The sequence below is a fragment of the Cyprinus carpio genome, chromosome A2 (assembly GCF_018340385.1).
Source record: "Cyprinus carpio isolate SPL01 chromosome A2, ASM1834038v1, whole genome shotgun sequence".
NCBI lineage: Eukaryota > Metazoa > Chordata > Actinopteri > Cypriniformes > Cyprinidae > Cyprinus > Cyprinus carpio.
The window spans coordinates 749757-772020 of NC_056573.1; the positions used below are offsets into that span (position 1 = coordinate 749757).

At 37.0% G+C, this 22264-nt stretch overlaps 1 protein-coding gene across 18 annotated transcripts in view; it reads right to left on the reverse strand.

Moving 5' to 3' along the window:
* LOC109052896 (discs large homolog 1-like protein) overlaps positions 1–21966 on the reverse strand; it is a 112785-nt gene extending 90819 nt beyond the window's left edge. For 4 of the 18 annotated variants that reach the window (XM_042768469.1, XM_042768422.1, XM_042768451.1 and 1 more), the window contains exons 1-3: positions 21271–21961; positions 20750–20881; positions 11418–11581 (exon numbers count right to left, since the gene is read on the reverse strand). In XM_042768469.1, coding sequence (XP_042624403.1) covers positions 11418–11581; positions 20750–20881; positions 21271–21289 — 315 coding nt within the window. In that variant the 5' untranslated portion in view covers positions 21290–21961. Of the gene's footprint in view, positions 1–5528; positions 5601–11417; positions 11582–20749; positions 20882–21270 lie in introns of all 18 variants that reach the window. The other 14 variants (XM_042768391.1, XM_042768448.1, XM_042768373.1 and 11 more) reach the window with 7 other exon arrangements.
* Positions 21967–22264: the final 298 nt, after the last annotated feature.

Below are 22264 nucleotides of genomic sequence, written 5' to 3' on the forward strand. Positions count from 1 at the left end.
TAGGTTTTCAAAGGCAGATTCGAACAACCTTCTCATCAAAAGACATTAAATAACAAAATACTATAAACTACCATTATCACATTGTATTCTATTGTGAGCAGAGATATACTGACTTTCCACAACACAGAAAGCAGGTACCAGTGTCTCAAATTTAATGCATTTGAAGGTGCTCAAGGACAAGCTGATTTCATAAAACTGCCATAACTACATAATTAGCAAAGTACGGCTATTACAGTGTGTACACAGCAATAAACCGAATTATTAACAACAACAAAATAAGGTAAATGCCTTCATTCAGATGGTCAAGTAAGTCACCGTTAATCTGTGCGCTTACCTTGGATGTAACAATACAAATGCAGTCCATTCTCACGTATCAGACAGAGACCTTGCGCCTCTCAGCATGTCATTTCGCAACTCTCTTCTTTAACGAGAATCACACGGAATCCATTCATAAATGGGGAGCTCACAGCTACTCCTTAAGGACCGAGAGTAAAACAAGAGCCATCCACGTGTTTGTATTTGTTCTCCTTGTTGCCCATGTCAGTGAAGTTCACAAAGAGGGGGAGAGAGAGATATGCACGTCTTCAAATGATCCTGAAAGCGCATAAGCAAGAGCGCACTGAATAACACCACGCCGCTTTGCTCTTGCACCGTTTCATCAAGCATCTCACTGATTAAACTTAGAGTAAATGGCCTTTACTGTTTTGCGACCATCAAATCCGTTTAAATTAAAGCGCTGGACACAACCTCTCTCTTTCTGGAAGTCCATGTCCTCATTTATGGATTCTGCGCAAAGACTATACCACGACAGGAAAATGGTCATTGAAAGGGTCAATGTCTAAAACAGAATGGTGGGTTTTCCCGATGTTTAATAAAGATAACAATATTCAGTGGTCCGTGACATCTTAAACCATCTAGTTTATGGTGCATGCCCATGCTGTGCTGTGATCCAGATCTAACTTTAATACTTTGTTAAAGACCGTATTAGCAAGCATAAAACATTATATTGACGTTATATGGATCTGCATGGATCTCGTCAGAAGAGTAAATTTCAGAAAATCACCTGACCTTTATCATGCTAGTACTGTTAACATATAAAATTACACTGCAATATAATTTCATTCACAACAGTGTGTCACATCCTGTAAAGACTAACAAGTACAGATTTGAAAGTGACAACCCATACAGGAAAGAGAAATCCAGACACCCCACAGAGAAAGTGTTTGGCAGCTCTCAAGCATGTTCCCAGCTGATGCAGCCCCACCATCAGTCACCTCACACACATTTTAACACTGAGCCAACGGTGTAAAAGCAGCCTTTATACAGATCATACTGTAGATTGTCCTGAAATGCAGTCCAAGTATAAATATTTGATGTGCACAGTGATTAGCCCTTCCTTTCAGAAGCAGCCTCTGTACATGCTGCAGTTCCATAAAGGTTTTTGGATCAAAGGAAACAAAAAGAACACTGGGTAATAAACATCTCTTACCCATCTCTAACAAAATAGTTCTAGTGTTGGTGTTCATGTTGGCAGGGGAAATATGAAGTACTTAGACACAGCGCACATTTCCCACATCAACTACAACTACATCACTACTTAAGTCCAAAAATACACATGCATTAAACATATTTTAACATCCAAAGTAACTTCATTGTCTCTATTGAGATTAACAAAAGTCATTTTTAAACATTGTATTTATTAACAGTATAACAGAATATTATATTTTGTTATAACAAAACATACTGAACATAAGTATAAGATGTCTGGCAACTAAGCGAGTGTTGCATCAACACACAGGGCACTTAGCCTTGTTGCTTGTAATAGGAGTGATTTTGCTTTGTGCATTTAAAAGTACACTAAGTAGAAATTTTCAATTGCTGTTTGCAAATACAATATTCAAACTTGGCCCCTATACCCAAGTATAGGTCTCTGTGGAACAAAAGGGGGGGTTTCCCAACTAGTATTGGTCTTTTTTAAACCCGAATAGGGTTTTTTTTTTTTTTAACATACCAATCAAACAAATACAGAAGCCTTTTTTTCTTTCTTGTTTTCTAGTGATTGGAACTATATTGTTATGCCTAGATCAAGAAAAATCAACAAATAAAAAAAATAAAGCTGCATGCCTTAAGGACTTCCATAAAACTGGAGAAAAACGCATTCAAAAACTGTTCATAGCCATAGACATATGGTAACATTTTACTCATGTAAGATTATGGTTGTTTTGTTTTTTTGGACAAAAATTCTTGTAGCGCAGTCCAATTTCAAATCACTCATGTTATAATATTTTGGAGCATGAGATTTAGATTTATTATTGATATTTAACTGACCCCTTGCAACATGCATTAATATAAAGAAAATGTGACCTGAAATGATGACTCAGAAAACTTTAGACTACTTCAGACTACTTAATTGACCATAGACACAATGATGAATGGTGATTGATGACAAAACTGACCAAACAGAATAGTGAATGTTAGCTAATTTTAGTTAACCCCTGATTGTGAGTGGAAGTAGACTGCTCTGAGGCCTCATTTATAAAACTTTATGTAGAATTCCACGTGACACCATATTTAAAACCGTTAAAGGTAAGACAAGACATTAAGGAGACACGGACTATAAATGGCATTCAGTTTACATTGGTGAAAATCATCCAGTATCCTTATGTTTTAGAATAAATATATCAAAAAATCCATAAAAACTAAATTGTATAAAATACTTTTCAGAGAAACTTTATAGAAAAGAGTTGATTCATTCTTTTACACTGACCAAATAGTAGGCTATATAATTGTTTTAAATAAATGAAATTTATGCCTTTTGCTGATAATGTACACATATGTTTCAGGGTAATTTATATAGGCTAGTTTGGTCTACTTATATTTTGCAGTAGAAAATGCAGTTGTCTGACTCGGCGCGTCACTGACAAATTTTTTAAAAATGAAACCATTTTCTTTAAATTCTATCCTTCAAATATTTGACTATCACAGGAGTCTGCCTGCACACATCAACATCTCTGTGCAGCAGTAGTTGTACAGTATTGTCACTGGACCTATTCAACCGGCCGATGGACCGTTCATCCACCGAATCCAGCAGTGTCTCCCATAATATCGAAGTGCGCATCATTTCCTTGTTCTCACTAAACATATTTTCTCATAACGTGAGATCTGCAGTTCAGTTTTAGGAGGAATTATTGTGCGCCTAGCACTCCTCCCTGTCATTAAAACATAGCATGCCAGAGGAAAAGTGATCAAAAATACAGTGCATCCACTACAAATATGTATTCATATCATCTTTAACTTCTGCATAATGACTTTATGTATCTCAGTGCTCATCTTCATTAATGAATGTCATTTTTAATCTAATTGTTTATATCAAAATTAAAACAGAGTTTAAAATACTTCATTGTTTTGCTCACTGTAGTAAAAATGTGCATACGCATGAGTCAGAGTTTGCGTGCCGGTGCGCAAATTTTCCTGTCAAGTTTGTTTTTATAAATCATCTTTTACGTAGGAAGTGGCATACGCCTCTTTCAGGCCATGTTTTGTGCGTACGAAATGGTTATAAATGAGGCCACAGAGCTTTTTATATAAAAAAATTCTCAAAAAAAATAAAAAACCTTTAATTTACACCACAATCCACTTACATGTATATACATGCAATCTCTCTTAGTGTTTCTCCAGAAATTGCCCAGACAATTTCAGCAAATCAGGTAATGAGGTTGAAAAACGCCTATGCCCATATGAAAATTTAAAACTGGGAAATGCCTTTTTTGTTCTGCAGAGACCTCAATCATGCATAAAAAGCATTTTTTAATACAGTTACACTAATAGCCCAACCAACTCACTATCTGCGGGATGATGAGTGATGAGGCATTTCGAAAATATCATGTTTATCATGCATAAAAAGCATTTTTTAATACAGTTACACTAATAGTTAGATGACTGGCTGTAATTTGCAAGCAGTTTAGCCATCTTCATTCTAGCTCACTGATCTATTATAACAGATCAGTTGTCCAGCTCACTAATAAAGAATTATCACATGTCATCAGAAAAACTTTATTACAATGCTTAATCTGTCAAGTTAGATATAGCAGTCAATAAGGCAATAGCAACAAAAGTTGTTTTTGTGTTGAGACAGGAGAAATTAGCAGGGCTTCAGGAGTTGAAATAAATGATAACTTCACGATAAAGTCCTGCACTCACCCGTGTTGTGCATCGCTATTGGCTGGGGGCTCTCTGCAGACACATACCACCAAGTAATGTTTGAGAGGGATCATTTTTGTATAGGTCTACAATTTTTTTTTTTTTTTTAAGAAAATTCTCCATAGTGCACCTTTAAGTTTTAACTAATTTTTTACAAGAATTAGCTATGTTTTTAAAAACCTTAAACTGACATTATTCCACCCCTCTAGCTTCCACAGTCCCCACAATCTCCCGTGACCTGGGTTTTTCCATAATGAACCCTTTTCACAATTCCAAGATTGGAACATAAAAGTGAACAATTGCATGATAACATTTAATTGTAGATATGGGGTACATGGGAGACCATAGCAAATACTACTTTTACATTTCCATTTTCTCCAGCAGTAAAAGAGAAATACACTACTGCATTCCTATTACTTTTTATTGTCCATTTTATTTATTAAAAAAATAATACATTTAATACAACACCATAAACTCCTGTCACCAAGAACAATCCCTTTCTGCACTAGAAGCTCCTGTCACCAAGACAAATTCCTTGTGTGTGTAAACATATTTGACAAAGGTCTTTCCATTTTTTATACATTTCAGTCACTAGCTCAGCAGCTATATTAGAAGCTAAATTAGCATTTACTTCTTTTTTTACCAGTAATTTTATACTATAGAAGACAAAGTAAAGTGTAAAAAAATTAAAATATTAAAAACTTTGCAATGTTAATTATTGCAATAGAAATGTGTCATCACAGTTTGTGAAATGGGTCAGTAATGAAATTTAGTTTGAAAAGGATGGCAAGGTATAATCATACAAGTCAAAAGGTCACCAATGCAAAATACACAAATTTCGGTATAAAAAAAACACAGTCCTTAGATAAGAGTTTTAAATACACATTGGTACAAAGAGATTTTTAAACTTAAAACACCAAATTGACATTTTCACAATTATATTAAATATATTTTAAAGTCCAATTCCACAAATTCTAAAAAGTGATCAGCTGTATTCAGCTGAACACATTCTGAAATAAATGTCACATTTTAGAGATTAATAATTTAATGGGGCTAACACATTTTTTAATAAAGTTTCAGAATTGTGAAAATGCCACCCACAGCTTGGCCACCAAAACTTGACTTTCCACCGACAATGCTGCGACATTCGTCCACAGCAGACCCATAAGGCAAGTTTGAATGGAGCGCAATGAAACATGAGTCCCTCTATTCTTGGAGTAATCCCCATCAACAAGGCTTGAGGAACGGGGTAAGAGGAAATGAGCGGCCCAGACATGCGGCCATGGGGGATGCCCAACCCACCAGACCCGTGCCGGTATGATACTTACTTGGTCCAGCTCACTGGGGGAGGATTTAGCTTTAGCGAGCACATGAAGGATTTCATTTAGGAGGGGAGAGTCCTGAGAGTGGCCATTATATTAACACAGAAAGAAACAAGAGGGAAAAGATTGAACATTGAGGACATTGAAATACACAGCAGAGGAGTTAAATTTACCTATATTTCATTATTATGAAGTTCAAAAGCCTGAAAAAAGCAGCAACTAATATTTTGTTTGTATAAAACAAAATATTAGAAAATACTGTAAGTTACAGTGGAAGACAAATGAGAATAAATCTGAATAAATGATCAATTCTTCAGGGCTCCAAGCTGTATTGATATAAAGGTCTGCCAGTTTATAGAATCAGATCAGCTTAGTGACTTACTCACCCACAGAAAAATGAACAACATTTTGTCTTGTGAAACGGGTCATTCTGAAAATGTCATGTTGCTGGTGGGATATTAGTCAATCGGTAAAGGTCCTCTTTCAAACTTAGCTAATATGTGGAGCCAATACTGCTTTGCTAAAAACAGAATAATCTGTTCTTTTGTAAATCCATTCAAAAGTGGCTGTTCATGTTGTACATCTCTACACACTGCAGGCAGGTGGTGGTATTGTGACAACTGCCTTCCCAAAACAGACTGGTCCAGCTACAAACATACATACTGCATCCACGGTTTACACATCTAAGTCTAACTGCTGTTTGAAAGATTTCATACAGTGAAAAACTGTAATAGATTTAACAGGAAATTTAATTTAATTTTAAAGTTAAATTCTGTTGCATTTCAGTACGGATGAAACGATTACTGGTTTGACGATAAATCATGATTCAATCATGATAAATTCCCCACGGTTAGTATTACCATTTTATATTTTAATTATCATTAAAACTGTATTCAATTACTGCGATTTGAACAATTCAGGATAAATAGATACTGTCCAGCATAAAGCAAAGTTTTAAGTAACCGTCTCATATGTGCACAGCGCACAGAGTAGTTTTTGTGTGAAAACAAAGCGGAAAGCTGGGAGGTTTTAAGAGTGCTATGGGAATTACACAAATGAATATATAAATTAATTAATTATATGAATGCACCTCTTAAGGTGCTGACTTCAGAAAAGATTCGATGGCATTTTGTTTTCATCTTCGCTCCATGTAAAACCTAATAAAGAAGTGTTCGTATTGCAATGCTTTCTCCACGGAGGTTACGGGAAACAGCTCTTATTCTGCTGTTCCACAAGCGCCACCTAGTGTCAAAAGTGGATTAAGAGAGAGTTAGATTTACATTCAGCCTGTGCAGTTTTTGCCTGGCCCAAAAAAAAAACCAAACAGACAGAATTTGCATCCCCTGCTGTAAATTTTGGCAAGTTGATATATATATATATATATAAAAAACTTTTGTAGATGCTACACATCTAAACAATTAGGATAAGGTATTTAGAATTATTTACGGAGCAGATAAAATACATATAATCATTTATTAATCAATTATCATTTTGACAACTCTTTTCTTTATTTAAAGATAATATGAGGTTTAGTATTTTATGAAGCTTTTTAAAAGCTATGTGTGAAAATTTCGTACATGTTATTAGATAAACTATGGTTTTTTGTCAAACTATGATTTTAAATAAAGAAACGATTTGTGTGTCAGTTGAACAGTTCCAGCACATTTTAACAACCCTTTTGGCCACTATAATAATAAGAAATTTTCATACCGTTTCATCTTTAATGCATCCAATAATTTACAACAACACTCCCAGAATTCCCTTTGTGACTGTGACACTACATATTTGACATTTTTCACTGAAATAAATGTTTGTCTCTTAGCTTTTTCAAATCAGTTATGTACATTAGGGTTCCACGTTTCATCTTATGTTAGAAAATAAGTGTTTATTGCATTATTTTATGTCATGTGTGTTAAAGGAATAGTTGACCCAAAAATGAAAATTTGCTGCTAATTTACTCACCGTCAGGCCATCGAAGATGTAGGTGACTTTTTTTCTTCAGTAGAACAGTACAGAAGATTTTTAACTGTAACCCTGGTCCATGGTGATTCTTAAAATGCAAGGAACACAAAATTAAAACCTGTGGCTCCTGACGATATATTAAGATCTTATGAAGCAATTATTCAGTGCAAGAAACTGCACATTATTTACAACAATATTACATGTAATTCATAGCCTCCGGCAAACAGTCAAATACTTGCATTTCATGAATCACCAAGGACCACGGTTTCAGATAAAAACTTCTTTACTGTTCTAAAATAGGGGTGAGTAAATTAATAGCAAATTTTCATTTTTGGGTGAACTATCCCTTTTAGGGGGCGATCACACTAAACGTTTCATTCCACTGACATCCATTTATATGCATGCAAATGCGGAAGACAGAAAACACTAGCTCATGCGAATTTCGTGTTCTAATGTTCAAGTTTGATGAACTCTTGAGAATTCGTATCACGTTAAGATCTGTGACTAACATAAGGTCAGTCTGACCGGTGTGAGCTGAAATGAAACCATTCTAATGAAAAGACACAGACTGTGATGTCATATTACGACTGTTGTAGTGTCAGTAGAAATTTTATGTGCTCAAAGTCTAGCTTGACTGCGGCTTTACTATTATGGTGTTTTGTATTGGGATGTATGACACAGTGCACCTTCTATATTATTATTTACCTCAGCTTGTGGAAAAGCTACTTGTGATGAACTTCTTCACCTGGCTTTCCCTTTAGCACCTGTGTTACTATGGTGGTTGTCAGTATGTTAAAGGTACAAAACAGTTTAGTAGCAGTGTGGTTATACATGTTTTATTTTACTTTTTAAGATGTAAATACTTACGGGTTGTTTTGTAAAGTTGTTAAAATTTTTACTGAATTTATTAGAATTATTATGGCAACAACAGCTGCCAGTTTTATTTTGTAAAATCAACAGGTTTTTTTTACAGTTGCAGACACTAAGATAGTGGTAAGACAAGTCACTATCCATATCCAATCTCAATTTCGTTACCACAAGTGATTAATTTATGCAATTTTTGAGAAATATGGGAATTCTGTCATTAGTGTTTCAAAGCATTTTGAGGTGGAATAACACTTGAAACATTTTTGGAATATAAATTTACGGCTATAAAGCTACAAACCCGATTCCAAAAAAGTTGGGACACTGTACAAATTGTGAATAAAAACAGAATGCAATGATGTGGAAGTTTCAAATTTCAATATTTTATTCAGAATACAACATAGATGACATATCAAATGTTTAAACTGAGAAAATGTATAATTTTAAGGGAAAAATAAGTTGATTTTAAATTTCATGGCATCAACACATCTCAAAAAAGTTGGGACAAGGCCATGTTTACCACTGTGTGGCACCCCCTCTTCTTTTTATAACAGTCTGCAAACGTCTGGGGACTGAGGAGACAAGTTGCAATAGGAATGTTGTCCCATTCTTGTCTAATACAGGCTTCTAATTGCTCAACTGTCTTAGGTCTTCTTTGTCGCATCTTCCTCTTTATGATGCGCCAAATGTTTTCTATGGGTGGAAGATCTGGACTGCAGGCTGGCCATTTCAATACCCTGATCCTTCTTCTACGCAGCCACGATGTTGTAATTGATGCAGTATGTGGTCTGGCATTGGCATGTTGGAAAATGCAAGGTCTTCCCTGAAAGAGACAACATCTGGATGGGAGCGGAGCATATGTTGTTCTAGAACTTGGATATACCTTTCAGCATTGATGGTGGCTTTCCAGATGTGTAATCTGCCCATGCCACACGCACTCATGCAACCCCATACCATCAGAGATGCAGGATTCTGAACTGAGTGCTGATAACAACTTGGGTTGTCCTTGTCCTCTTAAGTCTGGATGACATGGCATCCCAGTTTACCAAAAAGAACTTCAAATTTTGATTCGTCTGACCACAGAACAGTTTTCCACTTTGCCACAGTCCATTTTAAATGAGCCTTGGCCCAGAGAAATGCCTGCGCTTCTGGATCATGTTTAGATATGGCTTCTTTTTTGACCTATAGAGTTTTAGCCGGCAACGGCCAATGGCACGGTGGATTGTGTTCACTGACAATGTTTTCTGGAAGTATTCCTGAGCCCATGTTGTGATTTCCATTACAGTAGCATTCCTGTATGTGATCCAGTGCCGTCTAAGAGCCCGAAGATCACGGGCATCCAGTATGGTTTTCAGGCCTTGACCCTTACACACAGAGATTGTTCCAGATTCTCTGAATCTTTGGATGATATTATGCACTGTAGATGATGATAACTTCAAACTCTTTGCAATTTTTCTCTGAGAAACTCCTTTCTGATATTGCTCCACTATTTTTCGCCGCAGCATTGGGGGAATTAGTGATCCTCTGCCCATCTTGACTTCTGAGAGACACTGCCACTCTGAGAGGCTCTTTTTATACCCAATCATGTTGCCAATTGACCTAATAAGTTGCAAATTGGTCCTCCAGCTGTTCCTTATATGTACATTTAACTTTTCCGGCCTCTTATTGCTACCTGTCCCAACTTTTTTGGAATGTGTAGCTCTCATGAAATCCAAAATGAGCCAATATTTGGCATGACATTTCAAAATGTCTCACTTTCAACATTTGATATGTTTTCTATATTCTATTGTGAATAAAATATAAGTTTATGAGATTTGTAAATTATTCCATTCCTTTTTTACTCACAATTTGTACAGTGTCCCAACTTTTTTGGAATCGGGTTTGTAGTTTCATGGCTAGCATGTTTCCTAAAAACACAATTACATTGTATAAAAATAAATATTTTATACACTTTAAAATTTTCACACTTTGTGCATAATTATGTAAAACTGCAGTTTGGAAAAGCACAATAAAAAAAAATACTGTTTACTAGTGATATTTACCATTTACCATTAAATACACATATAAAATTATCTGTAATTGTGTAATAAATTGTGAGCTTACAAAACCATGTTTAATATGTTTGTTCATTTTGTTGCGTGCATTACGCATTTGTGAGAACCTTTTATACTTTTAACTAAAGTGAAATAAAACTGTCTGGAAAAGACAACTGTTGTGTTCTCTTCTCTCTCATTCGCAGCTTACCACATCCACTTTTTCGACATTTTTCATAACTGTGGTTGAGAAATCACTGGTGATGAAATGTTTTTCATAACACTTTAAGCAAACATCAAGCAGATGAAGTCTCTGAACATCCACTCCTACATGCAAAAAAAAAAATGATTTTTACTGCTTGTTTAGTTTAGTTACTTAAAATGAGTTAATGCAGCAATTCTGTCACAACTTATCTATCTTGTTATGCTTTTAAGAGGTCACTGAAATGACTGAAAAATTGCTTATTTTAGGATATTCTGCATAAGTACAGTATTGAATACTTAAGTATTCAAGTGCACAAAGCATACACAAGCATACACAGCGACTGCAGTTACACAGAGCAGAAAAACTCATTCATTGTATTTGTTTTCAATATCAATGACAATTGTGATAGCATGAAAAGAAGGATGTTAAATTCTCAGAAAGCCTGACTGATGATTACATAGAGGGTGTGACAGCAAAAGCATGTGGCCATTTCAAATTCATAACAGTTACAAATGAAGTTTAAGAAACTTAAGTTGCCATTAATCCCCAATAAAAATGTCAGTCAAGCAGAGGCCATGTTTGGTTGTTGCTTTGTTATCTGAATGCAGTACTTTCTAATTAAATGACCATATTGTGGCATGACTTGTTTCATGACTTGTGAAAACAAGCAGCATGCCATTTTCTGAATTTCTTTAAATGTTTTTACACTGAGATGTTTGTGAAATCCTAGAAATATGTGTGCAGACATCAAATGACACAACATTAATCTGACCTAAAAAAAGCTCTATTCAGTAATCTAATTCAGATGATTAGAAATTGAAGCACACTTACCTCTATGCTGGTGCTAAGGCTGGGCAGGGTGTCTGAAGTCACCGTTGTGCTTTGAATGCTGGAGAAATCCCACAGGTTCACTGGGGGTATTGCATCGGGCACTTTCACTGATTCCCCACATCTCTGATTGTCCAATAAGGTCACTTCGTAAAATTCCTGGATATCTGTTAAAAGAAAAAATATTTATTTTCTTTTTTTCCTGTAATACCCATATCTGAGAGAGCTTACTAAAAAGATGTTATTCATGAAAAGCAAGATACAATGGCCCCACAAAATATTTTGACACTTAGGCTACATGTAAATGTATGAATTTCACTGCCTAATCAATTTCATATTCATGCTATTAATTCTAAACATCCAATACCACTGTGATTTTTTTTAGTGGATCCATTAAATTATTTCCTCTCAAGTTCATTGTGTATAGTTCATCATATAAACTATGAATGTGTTTCACTAACGTTTGACAACTGGAAAGAGCCCCCCCAAAAAAACTCTCTTACATTTATTAATTGTGTCTTAAGTGTCCAAATATCTTCCTTTTTTTGTGGAGTTGTAAATGTCATTCAAGGACACATTAATTGTGCAGATTAAAATCTTGTGAATGCTTGTTCATTTATGATCAGGATCGCTTTAGTTATGAGATTTAGTAGCCAATGGCATGTATCTATAAATACACATCTTAGAGTGAACATCAGTTTAAAGATTACAAACAAGAATGTAGTCTAAAGCTAGAAGTCATGGGAGATTTAAAGGTCATTCACAGCTGTTACAACATTTATCAGGTTACAATCATAATGACATAAGGGTCAGCAAGCATGCTTTCAACAAAAACAACAGATGGACCACACAGGAACTTTTTATTATGAACATTTATAGCGTTTATTTGAAAACAACCACCCAGGCATGAGTAAACAGTTCATATTTATGTATGTGCATGGCAGATAAGACAGAAGCTCACACCACTTTAAAAAATCAAACAAAGAGTAGCAAATCGACACAAAAGGCATATGTGTCGTTTAAAATAAATTAGGGAACTAGTCTCTTCCACAAGTAGAGGGGAAATAACTGTTTGAGAGAAATGGCATGCTGTGGTTGGCTATGCTGTTCGACACTCAGCCAAGAGACAAAATAGCAGAGGGATATAGTTATTCTATACATGGCAGAGATATGGGTAACAGGTCTGAAAATACATACTGGAACACATGAAGCTACACAGCAATGAGAATAAATATTTTTATAATGCATGCTGGTGGGGGTGATTCCCTCATCTCTGGTTTCCTTTGAAAAACCATTGCAGGCTTTTAACTGGGCTCCCACTAGTGAGCATCTGTCCTATGACCATAGGCACCGATCCCGTGGATAGTCTCAAAAACACGTGAAAGTCTCCGTTCATTTAACCAATAAGTAATGGATTGCTGCTTGTACGACTTTATTCTCGTTTTCATAGTTAATTTGAGTCTGTTTTTGGTGCTATTTTAATGGCAAGATTGCACTACTGTAATACGAGAGGGCGTCAGCACGAATCTCTCAGCTAGCAACAAGCTTGCTCTCCCATATAGTGATCATGACTCTGCGCTCCCTCAGATATTACCAATTCACCACAAAACAATTTCATATTCAACCTCAAACAAATTACTAACTTAAACAACCATTTAACAAATCATTTTATTTAGTGAAGCGCAGTCCTCATAGAAAGAATGTGTATATTATTTGGTTACTAAATGAAGATTGTAGGTCATTTCCAGGGGAATCAATATAAATTTTCTGTAAATTCATCAAACGCACTATCCAATGGAGTATACTCTAGAAAAAAAAAAAAAAAAAAACTACCACCCAGTATAAATACTGATTAATGAGAATGAAAAATTTGAAAATGTTACATTTGTTGTGTATGTGTATTATAACTTAGGCCAGTTATTAAAATGTGTTTTATATATAGAAAAAAAGCACACACACAAAAAAAAAACCTGGTTGTTGTTGGGGGTGGGGAGGTTGTTGTTTGACAGAAACATAAATGACCATTAATAATTTAGATCTAGCATGTTTTATGTAATTTTAGGGTATGTAATGTTTTTCATAAACATTGTTTTTTGTTATACTGGTTGAAAGTCTATTCACACCCTGGATAGCAAAAGCTTTTGTGGAAGTCCTAGAACCATAAAATCTTGGTCCAATGTTCGGTCCGAATGCAATGATAGAATGCCCTACCTGCCTGTCAACCTATGTATCTATCTGCATACCTCCACGCACCCAATAGCGAGAATTCGGTGCATGCTATTGTCCAGGCTAAGCCAGACGGTGTTTAGCCAGTGAGAAAATACTGTTACAGAAGTGCAAGCCAAAATTCGAACATTTGGCAAAAATCCACAGAGATGGGGCAAAACAAGGGTAAACATTGGCAGATTTTACAAGATTAAAGAATTTGATGGAATGTTTGGGTTTCAACCACAGACTGTAAAAAAGATGGACGACGAACCTTCATCCTCTTCCACTGAAGAAAATTGAAGCCGCTGTTGTCCCAATAAGGCGCGGCCATATTGCGCTGATTTGGGACCGGAGTCTGCGCAATAGCGAACTCGGGACTGGAGTCTGCGCAGTAGAAAGTGAAGTGGAGCCAAATCCAGCCCACACTCCCGCAGAGTCGAACGCAAACGCACGTCCCTGACCCTTTTTTTAAATTAGCCTGACTGGTCCAAGTTTTGTCTGCTGATTTTACGTATGAGGCTTGTGTTAAAATAAGGTAAATACAACTCCAATCTCTTCCTGAAGATCCCGAAAAAAGTCTGTTGGCGCCTCAGTTCGCTCAGAGAAGCTTTCAGTCTCAGCTGTCAATCATCACATCACACTCCCGTTTTTATAGCATCACATAACTAACTAAAACCAAACTTATTTCAATAACGAACACCCTAACTTACATCAGCATGATAAAATCTACATCAAATGACATAAACCATGTTTGAAAACAAAATATTTAAAGTGTAATTTAATTATTTAGCTTGTCCCACGTCCCATTAGATTACATGGGTTTATGACCTATACTGGGACCAGCCACCCGGGGGGGGGGGCGATCGAAACGCTGTTCTTTCACTTGTCAGTGCCCCTGTAAGCCTTAGAGAAGTTACAGGTCGTGACGTCACAGAATCCAACCATTTAATATTTGACTGACCTCTCAGTCATGCAAGTACTCTCAAAATAAAACAACAAAAAATTAAACCAAATACTGAGCCTGTTTACTGAAAAATAAAGACTGGAGTTATTCAGGTGAAATGCAAGGGGCTTTCAGTTCACCTTATCGAAAATATAGTTTGTTTGTTTGGTTCAATTTTTGTGAAAAAAAAAAAACATTAAATTGATCACTGATCACAGGTCTTTTTCTGTCTCCAACTACCTGGAAATTGAAACATCAAACAATAAGAAACTGACATTTCTATGTGTGTGCCAGTGACTGACATTATTCCAAAGCATGTCTTGTTAATAACATGTAGTGACATCTGATAGCGGGTAACTGCTGGTTATGTGACAAGTATTTAAAGTGTTGGGGGGGTGGGCGGGGATTACAAAGATTGGTAGAATGCAAAATGTCAAGAGCAGCTTCAAATTTGCAACCAACCTGTCCAAAAGTAGGGCAAAAAAAAAAAAAAAAAAAAAAAGAACAAACTATGCTCTCTTATTGAAAACAATCTGGGACACATAAATCAAAGGTCCTGATGACAGCATTCAGATTTTTCAAGTGCTGAATCATCATGCATCAAACAAATTAAAAATGCATTATATAAGACTGTACATTTACACAGCACTCTAGCTGAGTCAGCTGCATTATCTGAGCAAAATCATTCATAATTTCATTTGCAAATCTCATTGAAGCACATCAGGAAGGAAGCAGATGGTGAAAGACCCTCTATTTGCAAGCAAATCATTTATGAACAGTTATGCTAAACAAATATAAATGACGCATTTTGTATTTTTGCTAACAATCACTTGGTACACATTCATTCCATGTACACTTGGCCACATAATTCAGTCTCTGCAAATGAACATAAATCTGATCTACTATTCCTGCGCTATAGAAATATAATCAGAATTCTTTTTCATAATGATGTTCATGCCGGGCAGCAAAAGTTCTCTCATCACCTCATGTGGCAATTACAGTTTAAGTTTTGAGTCTGCTCTATCCATGGCTCTCCCTTAGGTGTGGATGGTGGGGCTTTCCAAATTTCTGTATGCCAATATACAAGGAGTAGAGGTCGACAGATGTATTGGTTTTGCCGATTAATCGGCACCGATAGCTGATTGCTAGAACAATCGGTTATCGGCAAAAATCCATGCCGATAGTTTTCCGGGTTGCGTTTGTTGCTAAAATCAAGCCTTTAACTCCAAAACCGTTACATCTGCAGATATAAGCAGAATGGACAACAACATGGCTGTCTTTAGGCTTTTGGTCAGCCAGGAAAAAACATGAAAGAAAGGGAGCTTTATGAGTTTGATATTTATTTATTTGATATTTACTATGGTCCCTGAGGCAAATCAGTCTGGCATCAGATGAAGTTATGACTGAAGCAACTTACTAATAAGCATGACATTCTGAGTGAGGTACACAGAGTTTTAATCATTGTTTGAGAATCAGCTATTAAGAGGTTAATACTAAACGCACTACTTTGCCCTTAGTATTAATGCCAGTGTCATTATGAGGGGTACTGTTTATTCATGTCAGTTCAGTAACCCCGTCCATGCTCTGCAAGTACACAATGTGCATGATAAAAATGGAGCTATTTTAATCTCTGCCTATTTTAGTAGTACTACAATGACACATCAAACCCGCTGTTAATACAGGGGTCTTGTTTTACACAAAAATCTTTATAATATCAGCCCAAACGGTGTCTTATATCAGTCTAAATAGGTCAGTTCACTGTTCAGAACCATTAGAAAAAACAAGCTACATCAGACAATGTGGTAATTTCAACCAAGTCTCTGTCCACTTCTGAAACCAGACTGGTTGCTGTCGAGGAGGTTGTTCTGTGTGAGAAAGGCATTCAACCAAGACTGCCTTGCTCTCAGTTGTTGAAGCCCTAGGACTGGCAAGAGCGGATTCCAAATCTGCAATACTTACCTTGCTGGAACAGATCCTCCTGTCAACCCTATTGGCAAAAGGCATCTCAGGAACCGCACTCCAGTGGTAACTTGAAGAGGTGAGGAGCCCAAGTCGCAACATCTAACTACTGAGGTGCCTCAGGGCTCAGTTCTTGGATCACTTCTATTCTCTGTCTACATGGCATCACTAGGTTCTGTCATTCAGAAACATGGCTTTTCATACCACTGCTATGCTAATGACACTCAACTTTACCCATAGGCGGAGGGTGAACCAACTCCAGGGTAAGGCTTAAAGCAGCCAAATCTATTAAATACTGTCTTATTAGGCAAGAACCAGACATGGGTGTCATGTAGGCTAATAAAATATCTTTAATGGGACTGAATTTGTATTTAACAACAAACATAAAAAAAATTTAATTACATAACGTTTCCTTTCCACGGTTATTCAAACGGCGAATAAATTACATAGCCTACAGAAAGTGACATTATCACTAATTTTGATCTATCGCGAGTTTAAGCATTCTCAAAAAAAAAAAACTGTCGTTATAATCACTGAAGCAGTCTACACTGCGAAATTCACTTTGTTAGCAACAGACACAATAGATTTAATTTGTTTGTGCTGGAGCATTTTTGTCCAATTTAGTGGCATTTTTGCCATAAGACCCCATGACCAGGCTAATCCTTCCCCAGCCTTAGACACGCTCCACCTATGACTCTACCTCTCATTCCATCCTGATGATCCGACGATAGCTGCTCATATCTCAGCTTGTCTAACAGACATTTTTTTGCTGGATGAAGGACCATCACCTTCAACTCAACCTTGCCAAGACAGAACTGCTTGTGGTTCCATCAAACCCATCTTTTCATCACAATTTCACCATCCAGCACATCAACTAGAACTCCTTCAAAAACAGTTATGCTTCACAACTCCTTGTTCAAGCTCTTGTTCTGTCCAGGCTGGACTGCAATGCTCCCTTGGCAGGTCTTCCAGCCAGTTCTATCAAACCTTTACAATTAATCCAGAATGTAGCAGCAAGATTAATTTCTAATAAACTGAAAAGGATGCACGTCACACCTCTGTTTATCAATTTGCACTGGCTACCAATAGCTGCTCGCATAAAACTCAAGGCATTAATGTTTACCTACAGTACAAAACCACCACTGGCTCTGCACCCCTTTACCCAAATTCATTCTTCAGACTTATGTTCCTTCTAGAAGCTTGCGTTCTGCAAGTAAACGTCGCTTTATAGTGCCATCCCAAAGAGGCACAAAATCACTTTCACAGACTATTAAATTAAATGTTCCCTCCTGGTGGAATGACCTGCCCAACTCAATCCGAGCAGCTGAGTCCTTAGCCATCTTCAAGAATCGGCTAAAAACACATCTCTTCCATCTTTATTTGACCCTCTAACTCTAGAACTCTCTATTCCAATTCTATTCTTAAAAAAAAAAAAACTTACCCCTTTTAAAATTGATCTCTTGTTGATTTTGATTGCTTTGTCCTCATTTGCAAGTCACTTTGGATAAAAGTGCCTGCCTAATGACTAAATGTAATGTAAATGTAAAAGTTTAAATTATTTATAATTAAGTCCCCAATGATCAATGGAACCATGATAAATAAAGAGATGTTGTATGTTTGAGACCCAGACACTTGAACTCTTTGTGATGTTTCTCGGCTAAAGTTTAACAAGAAAAAAAAGTATGATGACAGTGGATTCATTACAATGTAAAGATCAAAAGACCTAAACTCAATTTGCTATATTTCATAGTGGAGATCAATTATAATTCATCAGAGATGAGCCCTCTCTGTTGAGCCAGTCAAACAGAGGCGTAACTATCAGCCGATTCCTAGGTTTTGCTGAGTCTCATGTTCACTTTTCTGCCTCCGAAATGAGATCTGTGGTGAGGCAGCATTTAAACAGAGTGCTGTATTGACGTCTGATTAACAGACTTCTGCAGCAACAGGATAGAATTTCCGCAGTTCACCAAGCATGTCGGGTCTCTTTAACTCTGACACGTCTTCATTATCTGATGGCTCATTTAGAGACTTTGGAATGCTAATGCTTTCTGTTGATAATTAAAAATATATTACGATGATCAACTTTGGAAATTACAACCATTTGCAGGACCACAATCAGCCACATGAGAAAATCATTAAAAAATATAATATTGCTCAGTTGGTGTTATTTTTATACTTATATTTTTTAGCTGGCTTGATGCTCGCCAAAGTTATTACAATGTGCTTTAAGAGATGCTTCCTATCTACTTGAGGAAGTGATTTTAATCCATTACTCTGTTTCAGACAGGACCTCTGAATAAAGATTAGGGAAAAGATATTGGACTGCCTTTGTGATATCAAATTCACCATCCCAGTTCTTTATCAAGCACTAAGAGCTTTTTAAAAAAGGTTCTTCTGTGTGTGGATAAAACCTGGCCATTAGCTGCTTTAGATAATGTCATTTAATCGTACCCCTACTTTGAGTCTCATTTTCAAAACGATTAACTAGGAACTCATGAGGCAGATGGGTTCTGTCAAGGGTAAACCTGGTCTATCTTGTGACCCAAATTTTGCATGCAGGAGGAGACCTGCCCTGCTCTGGTTAACTCTTCTTCTCTGGTGTCCAGGGAGGGATCTTAAGGCTCTAATCATTGAGATACATGCACTGAGTCTGCAGTGATGCTCTCTCTGAGAAACCATCGTAAATCATCAGCCTACGGATTAGGACTAGGGCAATCATGTCAACAGATTACATTTTGTTTGTATTTTAGAATACATATCTGTAGAAAAGTCAAATTGGAATCCCTCTCTCCAATGCGTTTTTCATTAGCAGCGCTCTTAAGAACATGTGCATGCGGGGACATATATGAGAAGAGGGATATCTGCACGCGATTGTGTAAACATGAATGACGCTATGCATGAGGGTGATTACACATGTATGGTGTATGAACTTAACAATGCTGAGCACAAAGATTCATCATGACAGCTTGGAGTAAGATGGTTTTCTAAGATACAGAACAGTGCTGACACACACATAACATTACTGTGTAGCTCTTTGGCCTGGACAATAGAAGCAAATATTTACAGCTTGTGGTCTTGTGATATGCAATTAAAATGTCTGATATGCTCCCCCATCTATTACTAAGTTTTTCTGCTTTTCACAAACGGAGTTGGCTTTTAAAACTGAAGCAAGACACACTAGAGAAATACATTCACAAAGAGGAAGCTTACCAGCCTTTGACCTAAAACATGTGACCATTTCAGTAGACAAATCTAAAATAAGTAACTAAGAATGCCTTAACTAATAGTTTTTACTTTTAGCCACTCAAGCAAAAACTTCCGTGTGTTTTTTTTTTTTTCTAAAGAATAGGAAGCAGAGGATGAAATTATAACAGGAAGCCTCCACACCTTCAGGGTCAAACACAGGGAGTCACTGGCACACGGCCAGTCAAACCCCTGAGAAACTCAAACAGGCTGTTCAAGCATTCCTCGTGGTTGCCTTCCTTTCCTAGTTTGCAATGGCTGTCCTAAGAGAACTAAGTAACACTGTACTGCGGCTCCTCAAACAAACTATAAGATAAAACAATGAAGAACTGGAACATTCTGAAATAATATTTTAGATTATAGTTTCAAAGTATTAAGTTTGAAGTTTTAATACTTCAAAGTATTAAGTTTGAATTTACCAGTCATAGCACAGTGCTATAGGTACTCTTTAGACAATATATAAATAGAAAGGAAAGCTGTTAAGGTAAAGGAACAAAATTAAATGCTTATAGTCATCTACATGTCAGTAAGTTCCCATCCCTCTAAAAACGGAGGCAATGGTCATTAAATGCCAGTATAGATTGAGTAACACATACCCCTTGGCTTTTACTACTTAACACCTCTGTGCAATGACAAGCAACCACCAAACGTTTGGAGGGAAAATGTCACAACCTCCACAGACTGAATATGAACACCCCATGAATGAAAAACTGATACTGATTATTTCCTACAGTGCTCACAACAAAGTTTAGTCACCTGTCTTGTGTCTCCTTATATGTAAAAATAAAAAAATTACAAAAACAGATAGATAGAAAGATAGATAGATAGATAGATAGATAGATAGATAGATAGATAGATAGATAGATAGATAGATAGATAGATAGATAGAGTTCATGCAACCCATGGTGATAAATAGTAGCTCTCAGCATGACACAGTACTTTCATTATTCTTAAGGCAGTGCTGAATGACGCATTGTAATACCTATAAGCGCCTGGAAGAGGTTACTCTGGAAGATGTCAATGACTCTCTGGATGGAGTTTCGCAGCTGTCGGTCTTCAGTGTTACTTAGTTTTGTCCGGTATTCCTCCAGCAGTAACATAGCCCTCTGTGCATCTATACGGGGCAGACAGAAAGTTTTCATGAATTACTTAATTACACGATACTGCAGCAGACAGTATAACGCGAAATATCTAAAACTCGTCTGTAAGTTTGCCGTCATGAGTGAATAAAGCCTACAGTAAGACATAACGTTAAATTACTTTACTGTATGTTTTAAAACCTATTCGTGGTGGTGACTGGGCAAAACATGTATGACAGTTCTTATTTCCAAACAATTGTACAGTTTAATATATCCAGTTACCTTGGAGATAAAGCTCGGTAAACGACAATATCTTAATAATTTACAGTCTGAAATGTTAAGTTAAGCCGCAAAGCAGTGAGTAACCAACTACAATGTCAGACTGTGTAAAAGTATATCCTAAGTTTTCTCATCTTTATCTCACCTTTTTTCCTTACTGGCATGTTTCGATTGGGCTCTTGCACGATAACAAATCCAGCAGAGCTCGCGATGGAATTTAACAATACACGCGATAATAAAACGCTCCTCTCCCAACACGAGTCCGTCCTGTGTCTTTGAGGAGTCAGTCAGACGCAGCTGGCATGAAACTCAAATGTTTATCCGGTAAACATTGGGACGGTTCAGGCTGATATGAAAATGAGCCGCTTGGGTTTAGTGCAGAGCGAGAGCTGCACTTCTTCAACCTGACAGTCGCGCGACACCACAGAATTGAGCTCTACTCCACTGACAGCCCAGCGCTTCCATTCAAAAAACACAAAGACGCTCCGACTCAGCCTGCACCGCCAATCTGCTCCGCGTATGCAGGGGAAAAATTCCACACACGTCGCCGCCAGTTGCAGGGCTTCCAAAAACTCCCCAAACTGCAAATATACACCGCCCTGCCTTGCGCTTGCAAAGGCTCAGTGTAAGCGATTCAAATCCTCACGTCTGCAGTTTGCTACATTCTTCTTCGGCTTCGGTGGAATGAGGATTGTTTTCCTAAACGTCAAACTTCTTTCGTTATCTCCTCCTCTTTTTTTCTTCCTATGTGTCAGAAATTCCAAACTTTCCTCCAAAATGGCGTCCCGGGGTTGGAAGAATGTCACGTGATTATAGACCCTACCCTTGACCGCCCAATCATGGGACTGAGCTACCTTTCAGCTCAGGGTTGGGAAGGTGAGACTTGACACTATCTTAAAGGAGACTCACTGACTCAAGCAGGCAAGTGGTATAAAACAGGGTCCATATGAAGATATAGGCTGTTAAGTTCATGCGGGACATATTATGATTGAACATTGCCTTGCCTAGGCTGTGTTTTCAATCCAAATGAAACATTCACGAGTATGACTACACCGGCTTTGATTTACCAATCCACTGCCAAGAAGTTGAAGTAGCTGTTCACGTGTAAGCTCAACTGAGGGGGCATTATGTAAAGCCAC